We start from the raw sequence: 20,460 nt of genomic DNA, 5'->3' as shown, positions 1-20,460 counted from the left end.
CTTGTGCAGGCAGCAGACAATGGACTCAACCATCCATGACTTGAAAATATCTCTTCTCCTCCCCCCCCCCCCAAATTTTTTTTTACAGAAAGGAAATCTTGATTGTGCCAGTTTTTCCTGGAACCAAACCTCAGCAGATAAGAATGGCCAACTGTATTTGTATACACTTCTAATAGCATAGTCTAGTTGCCAAGTTAGGACTGCATAAGCACTACAGTTACAGTGCTATGAAGTAAATCTCATGCCAATCCCCACTTACCAACCAACAATCAGCATGATCTATAGGAGTCTGTTCCCCAATCAATTGGGAAGCAACTGAGGGATGCCCCCACCTTCACCTGCAAATGATTCCCAGTGCAACAGGCAGAAGCAGGACTGTTGTCACAATTCTCTCACACTCTGGGAATAGTTCAAGTGAGAGGGAGGTGAGACCATTAGCCAACTGATCAACAATACCCCCATCAATTACAGTGACTGCTAACTAGTAGGTGGGTGTGGGGGAATTTTTATAGTCCCTATGTATGGATTATGGATACAAAACTGTCACAAGCATATAATTCTAGACTACTCCTTAGCAACTGCTTAACAGGATTCTGGTCATAATCATTGTTATCAATTAGGTCAGATTTTGTACAGTTGTCACAGCAACAGCAATCTGTTCTTACCAGTCCTTTATTTTTAGATTTAGGTCAATCATGTTGTCCTGAAAGTCAAGACGATATGAATGATTGTTAGTAAGCTATTGTAACATGAAATAGTAATCTCAAAGAAATCGATTTTCCTGTCTGAAATTAGTAATGCAAGAAAGATTCTTCTTGCCCACTCCTGTATATATAAAAATCTGTACCCTGATTGGCCTACACCAGGCATGAGAAAAACCAAGCCCACGGGCCGGATGTAGCCCCAGGGCTTTTTCCTCTGGTCCTTGTCTGCCTCAGCCATCTACTCAGATGCGATGGCCCGCCATGTCCCCAGGCTGAGAAGACTCAGCCAAAGACACAAGAGCTCTCAGAGACCGTGTGTCAGCCGTGTGTGAAACCTTCCCCGCAGGAGAAGGATGCGGCTTGCCACCCCGTTCTCCTGCCAAAGGAGAATCTTGCAGCCACACACAGCTGCCCAGATCTCTCCCGAGAACCCTGCTCAACTGCATGTGAAATCCCCCCCCCAGCCAACCACTTCCCCAGCCTCCCCCCATGCCAACCAACCCCCCAAACCAGCAAAGGAAACAGCCTATTCTCTGTTTTAGGATGCCTCTATTACATTATATCTGTCATTAATATTTTTAAAAGAAATTTGTGAAGGGAATAAGTTATTATGCACTTCTGTAAAGAGGAATGACAGCTCGCTGCTAAGGACCACCCATCAGAATGTCCCTTTTCACCATGGCAATCTCCAAAACAGAACAGAGAGCCCATCACAGAGCCCATGACCTGTTGTTTTGAGCCAAAATAATGGGTCCTTAGTGCTATTTTAGCTAAATTCATGATTTCTCCCCGTGATTGCAGATCTGCCCAATTTTACGACTGTTCTGTAGTTCTGTGAAAGGGGAGCAGGAGCGACAACCAGAACTCATCTGATGACTCTCAGTAAATTTATGGTGGCTGCCCATAAAATGGGGGGGAGCTGTAAGCATGAAACAACCCTACATGAATATCTGGAGAGCCGCCACTAATTAATTAATATAGATAATAAACTAGATGACCCAGTAGTTTGAGGGCTCTTCCATACAGCCACTTACTCTGATTCAGGATATGGATCAAGGAGATCTGATTCACGCCAGAGTGCCTACAAAGACACCCCAGGAACTGGCTACAAGCTCCCATGGAGTCAACAAAGCTCCATTGATTGCAATCTATGCAAACCCAGGAGTAATTTTTTTCTTGGCTCCTCAGGCAAATGAGCTAGTTGAAAACAGTGTTTGCCTGCAGGAGAGCCAGAAAATAGAAGGCAATTTAGCATTCTCATGGGGATGCTCCCCTTTCCTTGCTGGTGAAAGCATTTGTTTACTTTCCCTCTGAGCTGTTTATGTGGGTTCTGTCTGTGACTTCTGCAACTTTAACTCTGTATTGACAAGCACTCTGACTTTGCAGCACTGCATTGTTTATACAGTAATCAACTTCAGTCTATTTTATGATGTGATACAGAATTTCCAATGAGATTTTTAACACATGGTTTCCAACTGGATGCAGGTTGGAATTTGCATAGGGGGTGAATGCTTTGTTGATACCCCAACCTCGAGCCAGCTTCTAAAAGGATTATAGTGCCTGTGTGGATGGGGCCTTTCTTGTTAATGTTCTACATGTTTAAACTCGTTAGTACCAATGGGTAGCCCTGTGGTAGAGAGTAATTGTTGCTTTATTTATAATCAGGTGAGTTTCTCTATCTATGTATTCCACCATCAGATAATATTTACCTTGCCTATAATTAATTTCTTTTCTGTTTCTTGTAAATCCAGAGGTAGAATGAAACTGGCTTTTTCATCTGCATTCCCACTAGAAGACTAAAAGAAGTAGAATGAGGTTTTAGAGACTTCTTAGTGTTCTGATGTTTGTCACTTAACTGTTCAAATAGGTGGCAATGCAGTTTAAATATACCTAGGAGCGGATACAACTTAATTTAATTGCATTTATGTGTAAGATTGTAGTGTCAATTTTTCTTATCAACACATAGTAACTACTATAAAAAGGAAGAACAGAAAAAAGAGGCAAGCACAGTTCCATCATACCGAAGCTCAGAAGCAGATGAAAGTCCCGCCCTTCATCCCAATTGCCATTGCTTTGGCCTTGGAGGAAGAGAAGCAGGCACAGCCCCATAATGTTTAGGCCAAGAAACAGATGAAAGATCTTCCCTCCATCTCAATTGCTATTGCACTGAACTTGGAGGGAGAGAACAGGCAGATAAACCTCTATTAGGCCAAAGCCCAGATACAGCTGAAAACTGCTATCTACAGCCCAACTGCCACTGCCCTGGCCTTAGAAGGAGTGGCAGGCATAGTTCAATCATGCCAAGGTCTTGAATCACATTAATAGCCTTCTGTCTATCCCAAATGCCACTGCCCTAGCCTCAGAGAGAAAGAAGAAGTATCATTTGGGTGTAGTCCCCTGACATACTGCCATTTTCTTTTGTGTCATATCTTTATTATATTGTAATCCTAAGGGCAGGGAGCAGTTTTGTTGTTCGTCTACTTGTAAAGCACCATGTACAATGATGGTGCTATAGAAATAAATAATATCATCAACAACGACAACAATTTAGAAACTATTCAAAATGCAAACACTTGGAAATATGTTAGATAGATTCCAAACCCATAAACTGCCTTGATGTTTTATGGGGCGTTATGAGATCACCTCTGTTACAGATGAAACACCAACAAAGTCTAGGAAATTCCACTGACATGGTCATGCCACCCCATTGCAAGCCATTCTTTGAGATACAAGCATTTATGAACTAATAAAGCTGTTTGTCTGTTGCATGAAATTGTTGTCTTACAATGTAGGCAGCGCCAGACCAACGTGTTTGCCAAGACTCATTTCAAATATCTTGTGGCATATTGGAGTTTCACACAATAGTGCAAAGGGTGGTTAAATTTGCTGTTGCTTTTCTTGATGGGCAGCATAGATATAGTATAATTCCAGAGAGCTAACACTGGCTGTCAAAGAATTTTATACCTATCCCAGCTTCCAAACTTCATGCAATGATAGAATGTAATGTTATCCTCCTTTTTTGTTTTGTTTTTTTGAATTGCAACACCAACACTTGCTTGACTACAAGGTTTTTTATTAGAAAACTGTCAAACCCAATTCTAGGTATATCTGATGTGAGCAATAGACATGCCACGGTACTTTGCAAGTGAAAATATAATCCAACTCAGTAAATGCACAAGATTCTATCAGTGGTGACTAAGTACATTAAACTGAAAAGAGTACCATGTTTCCCTGAAAATAAGACAGTGTCTTATATTATTTTTTGTTCCCAATGATGTGCTAGGTCTTATTTTCAGGGGATGTCTTATTTCTCCGTGAAGAATTCACATTTATTGTTGAACAAAATAATGAACATTTATTATATACTATACAGTAGTTGTCATCACAAACCAACATAACCAGACAAACTGAATCCTATAAGAATTTCTTGTCACTACTATTATTTCCATATACAACAATCTATAGTACGTACATTTGCCAATCCTGCATGCTCTGGTGTTCTGTTCAGCGGGCATGCTTCCAAACAAAAACTTTGCTAGGTCTTACTTTTGGGGGAGGCCTTGTATTTAGCAATTCAGCAAAGCCTCTACTAGGTCTTATTTTCAGGGGCTGTCTTATTTTCAGGGAAACAGGGTAATACATGCTGAAAGGATCATTATTTTCTATAGAGATGTAATCAATCCCAGGTTTGGGTGAGAGCTAAAATCTCTGTGAACTGCTTTGAATCCCACCCATGGGGGAAAAGCTGGATAGAAATGAATTATTATTATTATTATTATTATTATTAATAATAATAATAATAATAATTCATTTCTATCCAGCTTTTCCCCATATCTATCTTGTTTGCTGTGTTATAATAAAATAATAATAATAATAATAATAATAATAATAATAATAACAATATCAAATTTGCTAACAAGCATTAGAGTGTGGTAACAAATGCCCTCATTTAATTTACAAGGTCAAATAATCTAATCTCTGCAGAAGAGGATGTACTCTATGTACTCATGCATAAGTGTAGAAATTTTAATTTAAAAAAATCAACACAAAACCTGAGCCAACCAGGGATCACTGAGTACTATACCTTAACTCTTATTAAAAGGGAATAATTCCCTTTTCTGAGTAGAATAGTAAAAGAGAAGAGCTTAGTGCACCCCAGAATAACCTTAAAGTCACATTGCCCCCCTTTACTCTCAATTCTATGGTGCTGCATCTGGCATTTCTGAATGCCTGGGTGGGAAAATGGTGGTGACCAGGACCCCCTGACCCCCTGAAGTGGCATTGGTGCTTCCCCTCTTTATAGAATGACCTTTGCTTTATCCTTGGGTCATACCAAAATCCATAATTTTGACTCAAAAAAACTGCCTTCAACTTATCCATGAGGTTGACTTATACATGAACATATACAGTATGCTGATTTTTTTCTAGAAAACATTTACCTTCAGGCTGTCATACTCAAACAAACACACAAAACATCACCAAGAACCTCTAGAGTGAAATTTCTATATTTGAATTCCTTGGTACATTATCTCATTCATTCTAAGATGGCAATAGGGACTGAAAGAGAAATTTAGGGATTCTGTAGGAGTTTTAATTTTTTTTAAAAAAAAACAGACAATTTCAAAAGTGTTAAACAAGATGATCAATGACTTATTTTTCTTTTAAATTGGCTTAGCCACAACTACAAGAGCCATAAGTGCTGCTAGCTCATGTAATTATGGAACTTGCATAAAAACATGGATTCCTAAATAGAAACCAATGTGTGCTTTTCCTACAAGAATTTTCTGTGCAAATTATTTTGCAAATCAGTGCATTTTGGACAAAAAACATGTTTTCTTTGGAAAAACATCATTTCTGGAGAAGGAAACATCTGTTTCTACATAAAGTAATGAATCAATAGGAAGTATGAACACAGACCCTTATATTCTTGTAAAGCTGAATGATGAATTTATCCATTATTGCATAAGGGAACAAAACAAATGAAGATTTGCAATTATTTTTATTCTTTTGTAAAGTCACAGAATATGTTATGACAAAATGTAACCTTGTTTTTTTTACTCAAAAATGAAAAAAGTGCCTTTACATTATTTCCCAGTTTAATGACATAATTTAAAAGCATACCAAGCCTTTGCCGCGTGACTTCTTTGGTACTTCAAGCTCCAAAGCAGATTCCTTATACTTGATATAGTGGAACACAAGAGGATCAACTGGATGCAATTCAGAGCCCAACAGAAACTCCTGAGTTTCTTCGTAGGAGCCTTGCACAGTAAATTTTAAGTTTGTCTCTACAACAATACACACAGAGATGGTTATTATTGAAACTGCACATTTTATGTACATTTACAAGGTCTGATAATTTCTTCAGTTTAGATGCAAATTTTTCAAAGCTCACAAACATTTTCATATTTAAGATGATTGATAGAAAGGTACTAATGTGGGTGAAATGTAAAGTCATAAAATGAGAGCATCCCGTATATACTCGAAGATAAACCGAGTTTTTAATCTCTTTTTGGAGGCTGAAAAAGCCTCCCCCGGCTTATAATGGGGTCAAGGTCAGCAAAGCAGCAGGGCAGCAGAGCCTGGGAGCTACAGTATGTTTTCTTTTCCAAAATCTCCCTTCTCCGCTTCTCCTCCCAGGCTGGAGTTATCTTATATTTTAAGAGAGAGGAAGACAAGAAGGGAATGTTTTCAAAAGAGAAAGATGAGTGAGAGCCTCTTTCAAGACAGAAAGAAGAAAAAGATTGCATGGGTGGGGAAGAAAAAGAGAGACTCTTGCAAATTTGCAGGATTTATTATTACTATTATTGCAAGAACGTTTGAGTCAAAAGGGAGGAAAGGAGGGAAAGGAGAGCAACAGAAGGTGTGTATTTCTTTTTATTCCTAAGGAAACAAAAATGGGGTTGGTTTTTTGAGAGAGAGAGGGAAGTTTTAAAAAGCCTTTTCTAGCTACTTGTAGAGTTTGAAAAGGGAGAAATAAAAGAGGTGGGATAGGGCAGGAGAAAAGAGGCCAAAGTTGTTTTTAGGAGGGCTTTGCTTGCATTTTTTCCTTGGGCAAATGCATGCCCCAAAGCTTGTAAATAATATATAGATTTTCCCCCTACAAATACATTAATTTAATAAATGAATTTTCCCCTCATATGTTTGCAGGTCTTTGCAAATCCCATATACATATAGATATCTAGAGATTTCCATGTAACTGTATATCTGTACCTATATGTATACATTAATTTTATATATGAATTTCCCCTTGCATGTTTGCAAGTCTCTGCAAGACCTATAATTATCTATATATAAAGAGATGTCTAGATAGATAGATATTAATATAGATATAGGGCTTGCAAATATGCACACAGAGAGAGAGAGAGAGAGATGTCTAGATAGATGTAAACATAGATAAATGGGGCTTGCAAATATTGCAGGAGGGAAATGTACATATAAAGAGAATTTGCAAATATTTCAAGGAGGAAATGCAAATGTGAAATTAATATATATAATTATAGAGTTATATCTAGCTCTGCATTATTTATATAGGCACTGAATGTTTGCCTGTTACTATGTTGGAAGCCGGCCTGAGTCCCCACTTGGAGATAGATAGAGTGGGATACAAAGGAAGTTGTTGTTATTGTTGTTGATGATTATTATTATGGTTATAAAGTTGTTTTTAATACCATATTGTTTTTGTTGACCCTACTTTTGCATTTACAGAGTTAGCTTACTGTTTTTCTTTGAAATACAGTAAATATTCAAAAACATTTACCCCACTGATGCCTCAATTAATGTAATTTTATTGGTATCTATTTTTATTTTGAAATTTACCAGTAGCTGCTGCATTCCCCACCCTCGGCTTATATTTGAGTCAATAAGTTTTCCCAGTTTTTTGTGGTAAAATTAGGTGCCTCGGCTTATATTCGGGTTGGCTTATACTCGGGTATATGCAGTAATTCTTCAAAGACTCATTTTGGATTTGAACAAATTCCACCATATTAATCCTAAACTAATTTTGCAATTGCTTTCGTTTCCCCCAGGGATACTTTCCAATGTTAACACATATAAAGTATTCATGTACAGCAGTATCCTCTCCATGCTGACAAGAGGAGTTTTCACTGGATTTAGCAAATGCAAATAGGAGATGAATTGTTTCATTTTGCTCTTAAAAACTGTACCAAAAATTGCAAATTTCTTTACACAAGAATATAAAATCTAGAAAATTCAACTGGGAGAGGAAAAAGAGAACTGACACATTTAAGTGTCTGTTACATTGGGTGGAACACATTAAGAACTTAAACTCAGTATTTCTTTTGCTTAATATACAGAAATCTGCCATAAATATATATATGGATAATGCCTGACTCGACAGCAGTACGTGTGAAAAAGATCTTGGAGTCCTCGTGGACAACAACTTAAACAATGCGATGCAGCAGCAAAATAAGCCAATGGGATTTTGACCTGCGCAAATAGGAGTATAGTGTCTAGATTCAGGGAAGTCATGCTACCCCTCTATTGTGCCTTGATCAAACCACACCTGGAATACTGTGTCCAATTCTGGGCACCACAGTTGAAGGAAGATGTTGACTCTTAAGCTGGAATGATCAAGTCTCTGGAGAACAAGCCCTATGAGGAGCGGCTTAAAGATCTGGGCATGTTTAGTCTGCAGAAGAGATGTCTGAGAGGAGACAGGATAGCCATGTATAAATATGTGAGGGGAAGTCATAGGGAAGAGGGAGCAGGCTTGTTTTCTGCTGCCCTGCAGACTAGCATGTGGAACAACAGCTTCAAATTACAGGAAAGGAGATTCCACCTGAACATTAGGAAGAACTTCCTCACTGTGAGAGCTGTTCAGCAGTAGAACTCTCTGCCACAGAGTGTGGTGGAGGCTCCTTCTTTGGAGGCTTTTAAGCAGAGGCTGGATGGCCATCTGTCGGAGTGCGATTTTCCTGCTTCTTGGCAAGGGGTTGGACTGGATGGCCCACGAAGTCTCTTCCAACTCTATGATTCTATGATAAATGTCACTTGAATCAGGAAAGGAATCACCTTCCATATACTTTTGAAGTCTTCTACTGCCCTGGTACTCCCAAACTTGTTGCTGCATTGCTGACGTTTGTAAGTACAATATCAAAGAAAGGGGATATAATTGTTCCCTTTGAAAATAATATGCATTAGGAAGATACATTCTATTTTAAAGCAAAATCACACCACCAACAACCTCTTGGAAGTGGAGTCGTAATTTATGAAGTGCCCCTTCTATTAGCAACCTTATTTTCAGAAGAAAATGAATCCTCCCCTATATTTAGTGCTGTGACAGCAAAATTCATGATACATCAGTCAGCTATGGCCTTGGGTATTCAAGGGGCCTGCTGTCTTCCAAACGTGCAGACCTCTGATTTCCACTAACTTCTGTTTCATTGCATGGTTGTATTTAAAATTAAAATGTAATGCTACCACATGCTGAAATGTAGCTTTGATTGGCCAATGAATCTTAATAGATACATCAGATTTATATTGCAAAAAAAGCAGAATAAAATTAACCCAACATGTTAAAATAACAAAATAAACTCATACTAGTATTTTTAAAAACCCAGATAATAACCTCTTGTTTTTTTCTTTGTCTTTCCCTCATTCACCTGCACCTCCAAGCAAGAGATTTCACGAGACTACAAAAATGACATAGAAAAGACAAAAAGAGAAATAAAAGAGAAAAGAGTGAAATATTTTTAACCATGATACCAACAAATCAATAAATTTTACTTGGCAACTTTTACAAAACTAGAACTAGCCTTGAATGTGAAAATAAATCCCAAGACTAAAGCATTTTAACTATTTTAAATATATGATGTGATCATAAATGTTAAGCAACATACAAGGGTTGTCCTTTGTTTCCTCTAAATATGTCTAACCTTCTCTTGTTAAATTTTAACTGCTGTTTTATAATTTTACTTTATTGTTATTATAGTAAGGCTATATGGTTGCATAGTTCAAGCTAAATACACATGCGTGCACACACACATGTACTCATTATTCACCACCCTGTTATCTGGATGAAAAAGAGTTTATAAAAAAAAATCCAGGTACACAGTGTTTAACCCAAAGTAGGACTGTAGCAGGTTAGGATTAGAGAGTTGGGATGAGAGCAACTTTCATATCCTGGCAGAAAGTTCTTGCAATATTAGCTCAAATAACAAAAAAATTAGGACTGTAGTAAGATATCACAGTAACGCCAACAATTACAGTATGATTTTTCAAAAAAAGAAATTATTAAACAAAATTGACCTTACCACTAGTACATCATTAGTAACAATATGCTCCTTACGAACTGGGCTGCAAAACAAAAATGATGATGTGTTATGGCTTATTGGTCATTTACCAGCATTAACTGTATTAACAGTTATTAACCAGTTAACTGTATTAACATATTAGGTTCTATTTAGTTAAAATTATGAAATGTGATTGTAATCGGAAATTCAAAAATATTTAAAAATTAATCAGTGGACACCTTTTTTTAGGTGTACACAAATGCCTAGAGATAACATTTTTCTTTTAGTTCCACGTAAAAAAGCAGCCAAGGCATTGACAAATACAGTGATCACTGAGTAATCAAATCTGTAAATGCTTAAACCTCAAATGTGGAAGATCAACTAAATACATGTATGTATACATGTATGATTAAATAAATAAAGAACACCACTGTAACACTAATGGTAATGTACATGCCGCTGAAAGTTGGACTTCTACAATGTGCTGTATATTGGGCTATCTCTGTACCATGTTCAGAAATAGAAATGAGTTAAGAATATGGCAGTCAGATTGTTACAAGAAGATCTACACATGAGCATGCACCTATATTAAAACAATTCTACTGGTTGACAATTAGCTGCTGGGCAAAGTACAAAATGATAGTTATACTATGTAACACGATTTTTGTTCCTGGGTTATAAATGTCATTTCCTAGTAATAACACGGGAAAATGTTTGCTAAACTGCAAACACTTTGTTTTTGTGGGACACCCTGCAGCACATTTTGCTATAGTTTTTCAATGAATATCTCATAGAGTCTCATCCAATTCAACATCGTTTGTCCTTGCAGACACCCAATTCTGTCACAGCAGAAGCTACTTGTGGTTTCTCAAGTCACTCCTGACATACACAAAAACCCGGAGGAGTCCAAACTACGCCTCTAGTAAAACCAAATAAATTTTGAAAAAAGCAGGGCCACTTCTGCAAGAACAAGAGTTTTATGACTACATAAAACCCCTGAAAAACTTGACTGGCAAAGACCTTTTTGTCAACTGCCCCTGGACTAATGACCTTCCAGAAGATATTTAACTGTTAAACAAGCTGTCAGAATTTAAAACATAATTAAAGGTCTATATTTTCCAGCAGGCCTACCTAGTCAATTTGAAACTATTAATTTTAAAATGGTATGGGTGATTTTAATGTGTACTTGAATCCTATCTGTTTTATGTTTTTATCTATGGATTTTACCTATGTTGTGCCCTGCCTTGAGGAAAAGGTGGATAAGAAGTATCATCATCATCACCACAATCATCAAATTGTTCTCTTGAAAAACAAGGAAAACACAGACCAAACACAGAAACAAATCTACCTGAAGGTAAAATGATTATTCATTTGGTCCAAATGCAACCAGCTTACTCTACATATTACACATAAAAGTAATCTGAGTACTACCACAAGAATGAATAATTCACAACATGATCAGGGCAGCTCACACATAGCAACAATTAATATGATGTGAAAATGAATGCAGTTTTGGATAGGATTCAATATCTGGGGGACCTTGCGGAACTGTTCCCATCAGCTCCCTTCCCAATGGGTGATGAAACACTTTAAAAAAAATAGAATTCCTTCAATATGTTGTATTGCTAAGATAGACTTACATACTCTCCAGGCTAAATTCTACCTCCAGCTGTTCTTGAACCTGTGAAAGGACAAATGTTTTTGTTCTCAGTAGGGATGAAAAAGATACAAATTTTCTCATCATTGATGACAAAGAGTACAGGAGAATCTCACTTATCCAACATTCGCTTATCCAACGTTCTGGATTATCCAACACATTTTTGTAGTCAATGTTTTCAATACATCGTGATATTTTGGTGCTAAATTCGTAAATACAGTAATTACAACATAACATTACTGGGTATTGAACTGCTTTTTCTGTCAAATTTGTTGTATAACATGATGTTTTTGTGTTTAATTTGTAAAATCATAACCTAATTTGATGTTCAATAGGCTTTTCCTTAATCCCTCCTTATTATCCAACATTTTCGCTTATCCAACATTCTGCCGGCCCGTTTATGTTGGATAAGTGAAACTCTATTGTATCTTACCACATTGAGAAATATATTTAAGAAAATGACCAGCTGCAATAGGTTTGTTTGTTTTGTTTTGTTTGGGGCGGGGGATTTTTTTCTGCAACAGTTATTTGAACCCAAACATTTCTTTTTGCAAAAGAGACATGATTGCACAGAAAAGTATATATTTTGTGCAAACTGTTTTCTTTGCAAAATTGTTGGTTTTCTATCCAAAAAGTCCCAAATTTTTGTATGAAACAAACTTCCCCGCAAAATATTCATATTACAAAAAAAATATTTAAAATGTGGGGATATCTTTGTGTATTTTTCCTCTGTTTCATAGCTGTTATCCAGCCAGAGACCTGGGTATGATTAATTTGAAAAAGAAAAAAAATTAAGAACAGACATGATAGTAATGTTTAAATATTTGAAAGGATGTCATATTGAGACGAAGGATTTCTGCTGCTCTAGAAATCACAAACACACTTACACTGACCACTTAGGTTGGTGTAAGAATAATTAGCTTCACGGTGACTAAACTTCACCCAGGGCTGATCTGGGTTAACCCGTGAAGTAAAGTGTGTTAAGAGAACTGGGCCAAATAAAAAAATGGAACCTTGCCAAAGTTGTCTTGAGAGCCATTTTATGCTCCTTAGGTTTAGGCAACCTGGGGACACAGGATCTCTGGTCCCTCTTTCCTGCCCACATATTTCCAGCTATGACATCCAAGTTACTTTACCCAGAGTGGTCTGGCAGCCATCTTCCAGACTGCAGCCTTGCTACAGAAGCTGGGTGGAGAGTCCTCCCCAAGAAGTGGGTAGATCAAGGTGTCACAGCTGTCACCAGCCACAACACAGACCAAGGTTCCCCTTTAGGGCCTCTATGCAGCAGCACCGAACTATGGTCAGCATGGTTATGCAGTGGGTGTTCTTGTCACCTCTGAGGCAACCAAGAGAGTACTCATTGACCCTGCTGGCAGGATCAGCATAGAAGGGCTCTAGGACACAGAGCAATGGATTTAAATTACAGGAAAAGAGATTCTACATTAACATGAGAAATAGCTTCCTGGTGGTTAGAGCTATTTCACAGTGGGATGTGGTATCTGGGAATGTGGTGGAGACTCCTTCTCTGAAGCTTTTAAATAGAGGCTGTATGGCCATCTCTTGGGAGTGCTCTGGTTGTGTGTTCCTGCGTAGCAGAATGAGGTTGCCTGGATGGCTCAGGTGGTGTCTTCCAACTCAATTATTATATCAACCTTGATAACCGAACATCATGTTTTCAACACTGGACAAACAAATATGTTATTGTCTCAGGCATCTGCTATTGAGAAGCTTTAGTACTGTCTTTCAATATGCAGATTCTATTCAGCAATCATGAGTGATCAAAGAGGTCCTTGTTGCACAATCCACTCTGAAGCTGTGGGACAGTAGAATAGATCCTTTTCCATTTCTATCTAAACTTGTTTCCATTCATCCCAATTTTAAAAAATGTACTTTCTATTCAACCAACACAAGAGGAAGGGTAACATTAGGGACCTAAGTTCAGTGGCACCATTTTGTTGCATGGAATTCAGCTTTCTTCTCCTTGCTCAATTGACCTTATTTTTTCTGCTACAAATCTTTGCTATTTGTTCTTTATTATCTTTGTGGCAAAAGTTCAGGAAAATTAATGCTTCTAAATTTCTCATCTGTTCTTCACTTTCTCTGCATATAGGATTTATAACAATTGATACTGAAAGTGTTAGATGCCCACTTGCTTTGGTCCTTTTCCTCTATTCCCTAGCAATTTATTCTACTAATTTGACTTATTAACAATATTTTTTCATTGCCCTGCCTTCTTACTTTTGGATCCAGTGGAAATACAAGGCAAACAGTTTCTCCAAGATGGATTTTATAAATATCAAAGAGAACAGTTAAAAGGTGTTCATCTGCAATGCAGTTGTCTTCATCATGAACCATCAGTTCTAAAACATTCTGAAAAGAGGGAAGCAAAGATAGATCATCACTTCTTGATACTTGATTACAGAAGTCATAAGTAACCAAAGCTCCACAGACCAAATATGCATTTTAGGCTCACTATTTTGATGTTAACTGTGAATAGGTGAGTGTGTATGTGCCTTCAATTCTCCTGTTGACTCATAGTGACTCCCATGAATCCATGAATTCCACAGCATTTTTAAGACAAGGAATACTCAGATAAGGTTTTGCCATTTCCTTCCTCTGAAATATAGCCTATAGCACTTGGTATTCATTCGCAGTCTCCCATTTAAGTATTAACTGAGGTTGACCCTGTTTAGCTTCTAATATCAAATGGCATTTGGTGTCTTTGGGATATTTGAGAGGTAAAGAACTAAAACTCTCTTGGAAAAATACATTGAACAAATCTATAGTTTTTCCCAGGCATTTTACATTGGTTTTAATACTTCATATTCAATTCACTAGTATGGTCTTCCATTTTCTCCATTGTATGTTTAACAACTGATTATTTTTAATTGGATACTGTCAGTACTGCTATAAACAACCTTGAAATTAAGGGAATCCCAGGAAATTTCTAAATAAACTAGTTTCTAAATGAACAAAAATGAATTACTTTATGACACTCAACCCATATTATATTCTACACTGCCATATAATCCAGATTGTCAAATCAGATAATCCACATTATTTGATTTGAGCTGGATTATATGAGTCTACAATGCCATATAATCCAGTTCAAAGCAGATAATCTGGATTATATGGCAATGTAGAAGGGGCCTCAATGACTTTTATAGATGACTTGTATCTATTAATCACAACTGTGAATAATGAGCCATTAATTGAGAAACATATGTTATTCTGGTCAGATACAGCTACTGTCACAACACTGATGAAAGATGGCCTTGATTAATTAGCTCTTGATCCAACAAATGTTTCCTCTTTCACCCGCAATCTTGTAGTCTCCTGTATCTCATGCTCCATCTACACAGCTATATAAAATCTAGATTATCTTCTGTGTACTGGATTATATGAGTCTACACGGCCATATAATCCAGTTCAAACCAGATTACCTGGATTTTATATGGCAGTGCAGATGGGGTCTCAGAGGGATTAAAAGAAAGAACAACTTTCAGACAAAATAGGTTCAGTAGATGACTCAGGGCCCTTCCACATAACCATATAACCCAGAATATCAAGGCAGATAATCCACAATATCTGCTTTGAACTGGGTCATCTGAGTCTACACTGCCCTATTACCTAGTTCAATGTGGATTTTATACAGCTGTGTGGAAGGGGCCACAGGATCCTTCCACACTGCATTATATCCCAGGATCTGATCCCAAATTATCTTCTTATCCCAATTTAAAACAGTTTAAAACAGATAATCTGATATCAGATCCTGGGATATAGGGCTGTGTAGAAGGGGCCACATCTAGAATCTCATCTGATTGTGCATCTTCTAGCAGCTGTGATAAAATTCACATGCTGATGGCTGCTCTGTCAGTAAAATAAGGAATCTGTTCCAAGATTGAAACCAAATTTTAAGAAAACCATCCAGGATACTGAAGGCTATTGCCAAGATGGCTTCAGTATACTATTCAATCAATTCAAAACCATTTAAAATGTAAGAACATTAAATTAAAATGTACAATCTAAACCATTTTGCTTTAATGGTTACTTCAGGTTAAAACCTCTTTATAGTCAGTGAGTAGTAACAGTTTAGAGTAGCGATGACCAAAATGAGTTTTAGACTTTGAATATTTCCCCACCAGTGTTATTCTTGTTGTTGTTATTCTCACTCCAGAAGTGACTCAAGTTGCTCCTGACACACACACACACACACACACACACACACACACACACACACACACACACAAACCCCAGTGTTATAGAATGGGAGCTATTGTCTTGCCAATCATCCAAACGGCTCCTGCAGAATTCTGGGAAATGTAGTTCAGGGCAGAGCCTTTGAAATTCTCAGCTAGAGTGGTCCTGGACTTCCCTAAATTACATTTCCCAAAATTCTGCAGGACCAGATCAGATGATAGCCTCCATTCTATAATGCTGGTGGGAAAACATCTTTCAACTTCCAGAAGCCTTGGCCAGCTTGACTGACTATCAGGAATTCTTAAGGGGGAACATAGGCTGGGAATCACTAGTCTAGATTAACCTTGAGCTAGTCACTCTCTCTGAGCCCTGAGCAACCTTTAGAAAAAGTAATAAAAAACAAATAGGCAAACAAAATAATAGCCAAAACATGCCTGAAAAAGCCAGAGAAAAATAATTAATGTTGACTGTGTCTTACCTTGACTTGACTCTGTATCCTGAAGGAAAAGGTCTCATTCCACACGGGATTCTTACAGTCTTTAATACTCTTGGTCTGAACCCTTTCAAATGAAGCCGTTGGCAAAAACAAGCTGACATAGCAATCGGATTGGCTAACTGTTTTTCAAAAAATGAAAATGTGCATACACATTTTAGCATATATAAAATCAGCAAACTTTACTCTTTTTCAAAAGAAATGCATACAAGGCAAGTTATTATCATTGTCTCCCATTGGTGGGCACATGCTGTTGCGAATTGATGATGATAAATGGAAGCTCTTATGTGTTCCCGTGGTCCAGAGTCACCCGCAGAACAATAACATACCACTCAAGTTTGCAGAACAAAAATACAATAACTTTACTGATTCCAAAGATCAAAAACAATAGTATTTACAATTATCTCTCTGATCACTTACAGAAGTCCACAGTCATAAATAGTCCTTTCTCAGTCCACAAATCTGCTTCAGAGAAGAACACAGTCCTGTTTCCTCATCCTCTCTTCCCAGCAGCAAACAGGCCTCAAAATATCAAGGCCTCTGAGTACACAATGCTCTCTCTCCAGCAGTACTCAATCAGCACTGAAAAACTTGTCCAAACTGATTCTGCAGCAGCAGAACAGAAACAATATCAAAATCAATCCCCAGGTCTTTGCAGGCTCAACTAATCGGTTTCATGCACTTCATTTTCCAGTTAACATACACAGCACAGTGTCTTTGCAAACCATGAGGTCTAGTTAAGGTCTAGTTAAGGATAAGAAAGGTGTATTGGACTGAAATTGTCATAATAATTCAGAATTACTTTGGCTGGCGGGAATAATAAAAGTTGCAGCCCAACAACATCTGGAGTCCCATACATTTCTCACTCTGAGGCCCTTTCTATACTGCTATATCATCCAGATTATCAAAGCAAATAATCCACATCACCTGCTTTGAACTGGATTTCTTAAGCAAATGTATCTAATTTATGGGTTGTGATTTGTGGTATGTTAAGAAAAAAAAACACTTTTGTCCAGTTTCTCATCATGGTGGGGCACTGCATATGTCTTTTCTCTTGCTCGCTCGCTCTGAAGTAAATATGTATAGATCTGTATATTTGAAAAACACATGAAAACATGCTGGACTCAACTGGGAAAATGTGTTTAAAGTGTACACAACACGAAAAATCAAATTGCTGCTTTAGGGAAAGTATGCGTTAAGATAGGCATGAATTACTTGGTACATAGAAAGGAGGAATAAGGCCCCACAATGTGATGCAAAATTTGCACAGAAGAAGACTAGTAAAAATCTGAGACATTCAAACAAAAACAACATTGACAAATTTTCGTACCAGTCTGCTAGATTTCCTTTAGCTGAGTGGTATATTAAAACATAAATAGAAGAACAAATTATACTTTCACAACAAGGAAGACAGACAATGAGGTTCAGAATGGTTAGATCGATAATTCCTCCATTCAGACATCCACTTGTCTACATAGATAGATCCAAAACTAATTTGACAATGCAATTCTATACCTCCAGGGTTTGAGTGGCTTCACCATTATTTCTGTTTAAAACATCTTTACAACTGGACTTTAAAAAAAATGCAACTGTGTTTGCTACCCAACACAGGCACTTACATTTACCTTTACACTTCTAAATCCTCTTGCCTGTATTTCCACTTGTTCTGTGCCCTCTTTCATGCGATAATACATTAGAGAGGTGACACTATAGCACTGTTATTCCACCCACCAGACCATCAAGATACAAAAATAACAGATATCTGATAGCAAAGTTGATTATCTTTGTAGCTTCTTTTATTAAGCCCAATCCAAGGCCTTTAAAAATCAGCACAGGTACATTTGTGTGTAGCAGTGGGATTCCAAAGTACATCAAATCATCTGATGCAATGCTTATAACCCCCTGCACACAAACAACAGCTTTTGTGGTATGGCCAGAAATATTTTGAAGGAATTCTTGTTTCATCATTTTTTTTAGAATCAGAGAGGCCATGATGGAACATAAAACAAATTAATCATGATACAAATTGGGAGTTTTGGCAGTAATTGACTTGTTAACAGTCAGAATCCAGGGAGTTGCAACATGCCAGCCATCAGATAAGTCACATTTGACAAAGAATGTGAATAATATTGACATCTATCAGAATTACCAGGACCTTTAGATAATAACGGACTGTTTGCAGATTCATAAGAAGGACTCTTTAATTAAACAGTTTGCTGGCTTTAAAGGAGGGCAGTTGTAGCAAGTCCAGCTTGCTATCTATCTTCTGCAACAGAGAGCTCGTGAGTGACCAAGAGAAGCTCTAAGGGAGATCAAAGTTACAGCCCAGAATAATTGAAACTAGTAACATCAACATTTCAGTGGGATATAAACGCAATGGCAATAAAACATGAAGATAAGAGTTTACCTACATCTCCCAGCAAATCAATAGAAACAAAAATTGACCAGCAGTTGTTGGTGTTTGAGTCCATGCAGGCATCACAAACTCAGGCCAAAATGTCTGTAAATATTTTAGTGGTGGAGGTGGCTCAAATACAAACAAACATGTCAGAAATGTTAACCGTATGTTAGTGACAGAATCCAGAAGCAAGGAAACGGAGAAAGACTTACAAGTTGTTCGCCAGGACATGGCAGACATAAAAGCAGAGTCAAAATGTTTTGCTGGAAGCATGGTTTGGGGAGATGTGGAGCATAGCCTTAAATGATAAACTATAAATGGAAATGAGGGTTTTCAGGGGGGAAATTAATAGATCAGAATTTAATTCATATTGGTCGGTGTTCATTAAATATATTTAATAGAGTGATAAGGGAAAACAATACAACCTTGTTGGTCAGGAATTTTGGTTATGACATTTGCTTTCTGATTGACTCATAACTGTATGGCAAAGGAAATAATACTTGTTCAGGCCTTGATGATAGGGTTATATGTTTGTAAACTGTTCATCATTTTGTGTTCTGTTTACATTATAAGTTGTATGTATGTGTGTGTGTGTATAAATTTTAAAAAATCAAAACCTATATCCCTTTGAACTTCAAATAGGCTAAGTCATAAATAAGCTACGGCCTGTTAGAACAGCCTTACGGGTTTTTTAAGCAGTGACATGGCAGAACTGCAAGAAGGAAGATTGCTCCTCCAGACTTAATTAATTCTGAAAGCCAGAAGATAACGAATCGCCTGGGAGGAAGGAAGGGAAAAGGTGTTGGAAATTATGTTTTGTAAGATTCTGTGCTAGTGTGTACATGTTTGTTCTTTCAGAATAAATTTTAGACAAGTCTCGCAACTTTGCTAGCGTTTCTTTAAAACAATAAATGGAATTAACAAAATCAATGATAGTCATAATAAGATTATTCTTGTTATTAGTCCAAAACTGAGAACCCCATTGCCAAAGGCCATTTTGCAATTTTTTTTAATTAATTCAAATTTTAAGAAGCTGTTGATAATTTTTTTAAATGATTTTCCAAAGATGCCTCTTTGTGCCACTATGCAGGATTCCCAGGGCAATCTTAGATCCAAGATCCTTTTTCAAAACAAGAAGTAAACAGTAACTTTCTTCTGAGTCCCTGTAATAAAAAAATGAATTTTCTGGACCCAAATTTCTTGGGGGCATTACAGACATGATGAAAGTTCCCTCATTACCTTCAGAGAATATTGGGAAGCACCTGGAAGAAACACAGCACACAAATGTAAAGTAAATTATTATGGGAAGATGGGGCAAAAACTCAAGATCTCCTAGAGAGCTGATGCCCTCAATAGTCGCCCATTATTGGTTTATATATATTATGTTTGCAGTTTTTGCCTGTAAACATGGTATACATGGAGGCAAACTCCTATATCATATATATTCTGCTGTAATAAAGTGAAAGCAGAGAGCCCAGGTGTTCCAGTTTACAAAATAAAGATCTGTTTGCAGGAGCATCATAGGTTAGTCCTCCACTTGAAAATATCTTGTGATCTTTTTAATCTTAGTAGCTTTAACTGTTATATATTTGTCTATCAGTGAAGCCCTTTTGAATTTTATTAATATGTTATGGTTTTTATATGTTTTAATTATTGTGTGAGTTTATTTTTTGATTTGGTTGTATGTTTATCATTATCTGTATTGTGTTGTTTTTTTCTGTTGTAAGTCACCACAAGTCATTTTGGGATATAAATAA

General features: G+C 37.2%; 1 protein-coding gene across 2 annotated transcripts in view; it reads right to left on the bottom strand.

The window, feature by feature from the left end:
* Positions 1–20,460, bottom strand: part of LOC100561010 (cytosolic phospholipase A2 epsilon) — a 63,831-nt gene that overhangs the window by 32,989 nt on the left and 10,382 nt on the right. For both annotated transcript variants that reach the window (XM_062968141.1, XM_062968142.1), the window contains exons 3-10: positions 16,291–16,427; positions 13,851–13,982; positions 11,596–11,636; positions 9,977–10,019; positions 9,292–9,355; positions 5,826–5,989; positions 2,414–2,500; positions 666–703 (exon numbers count right to left, since the gene is read on the bottom strand). In XM_062968141.1, the coding sequence (XP_062824211.1) occupies positions 666–703; positions 2,414–2,500; positions 5,826–5,989; positions 9,292–9,355; positions 9,977–10,019; positions 11,596–11,636; positions 13,851–13,982; positions 16,291–16,427 (706 nt within the window). The remainder of the gene's footprint in view (positions 1–665; positions 704–2,413; positions 2,501–5,825; positions 5,990–9,291; positions 9,356–9,976; positions 10,020–11,595; positions 11,637–13,850; positions 13,983–16,290; positions 16,428–20,460) is intronic.

This window comes from Anolis carolinensis, chromosome 1, assembly GCF_035594765.1.
Source record: "Anolis carolinensis isolate JA03-04 chromosome 1, rAnoCar3.1.pri, whole genome shotgun sequence".
In the NCBI taxonomy this organism is placed as follows: domain Eukaryota; kingdom Metazoa; phylum Chordata; class Lepidosauria; order Squamata; family Dactyloidae; genus Anolis; species Anolis carolinensis.
Note: the sequence above shows the minus strand (reverse complement) of the source record. Positions and strands in the feature narration are given on the sequence as shown.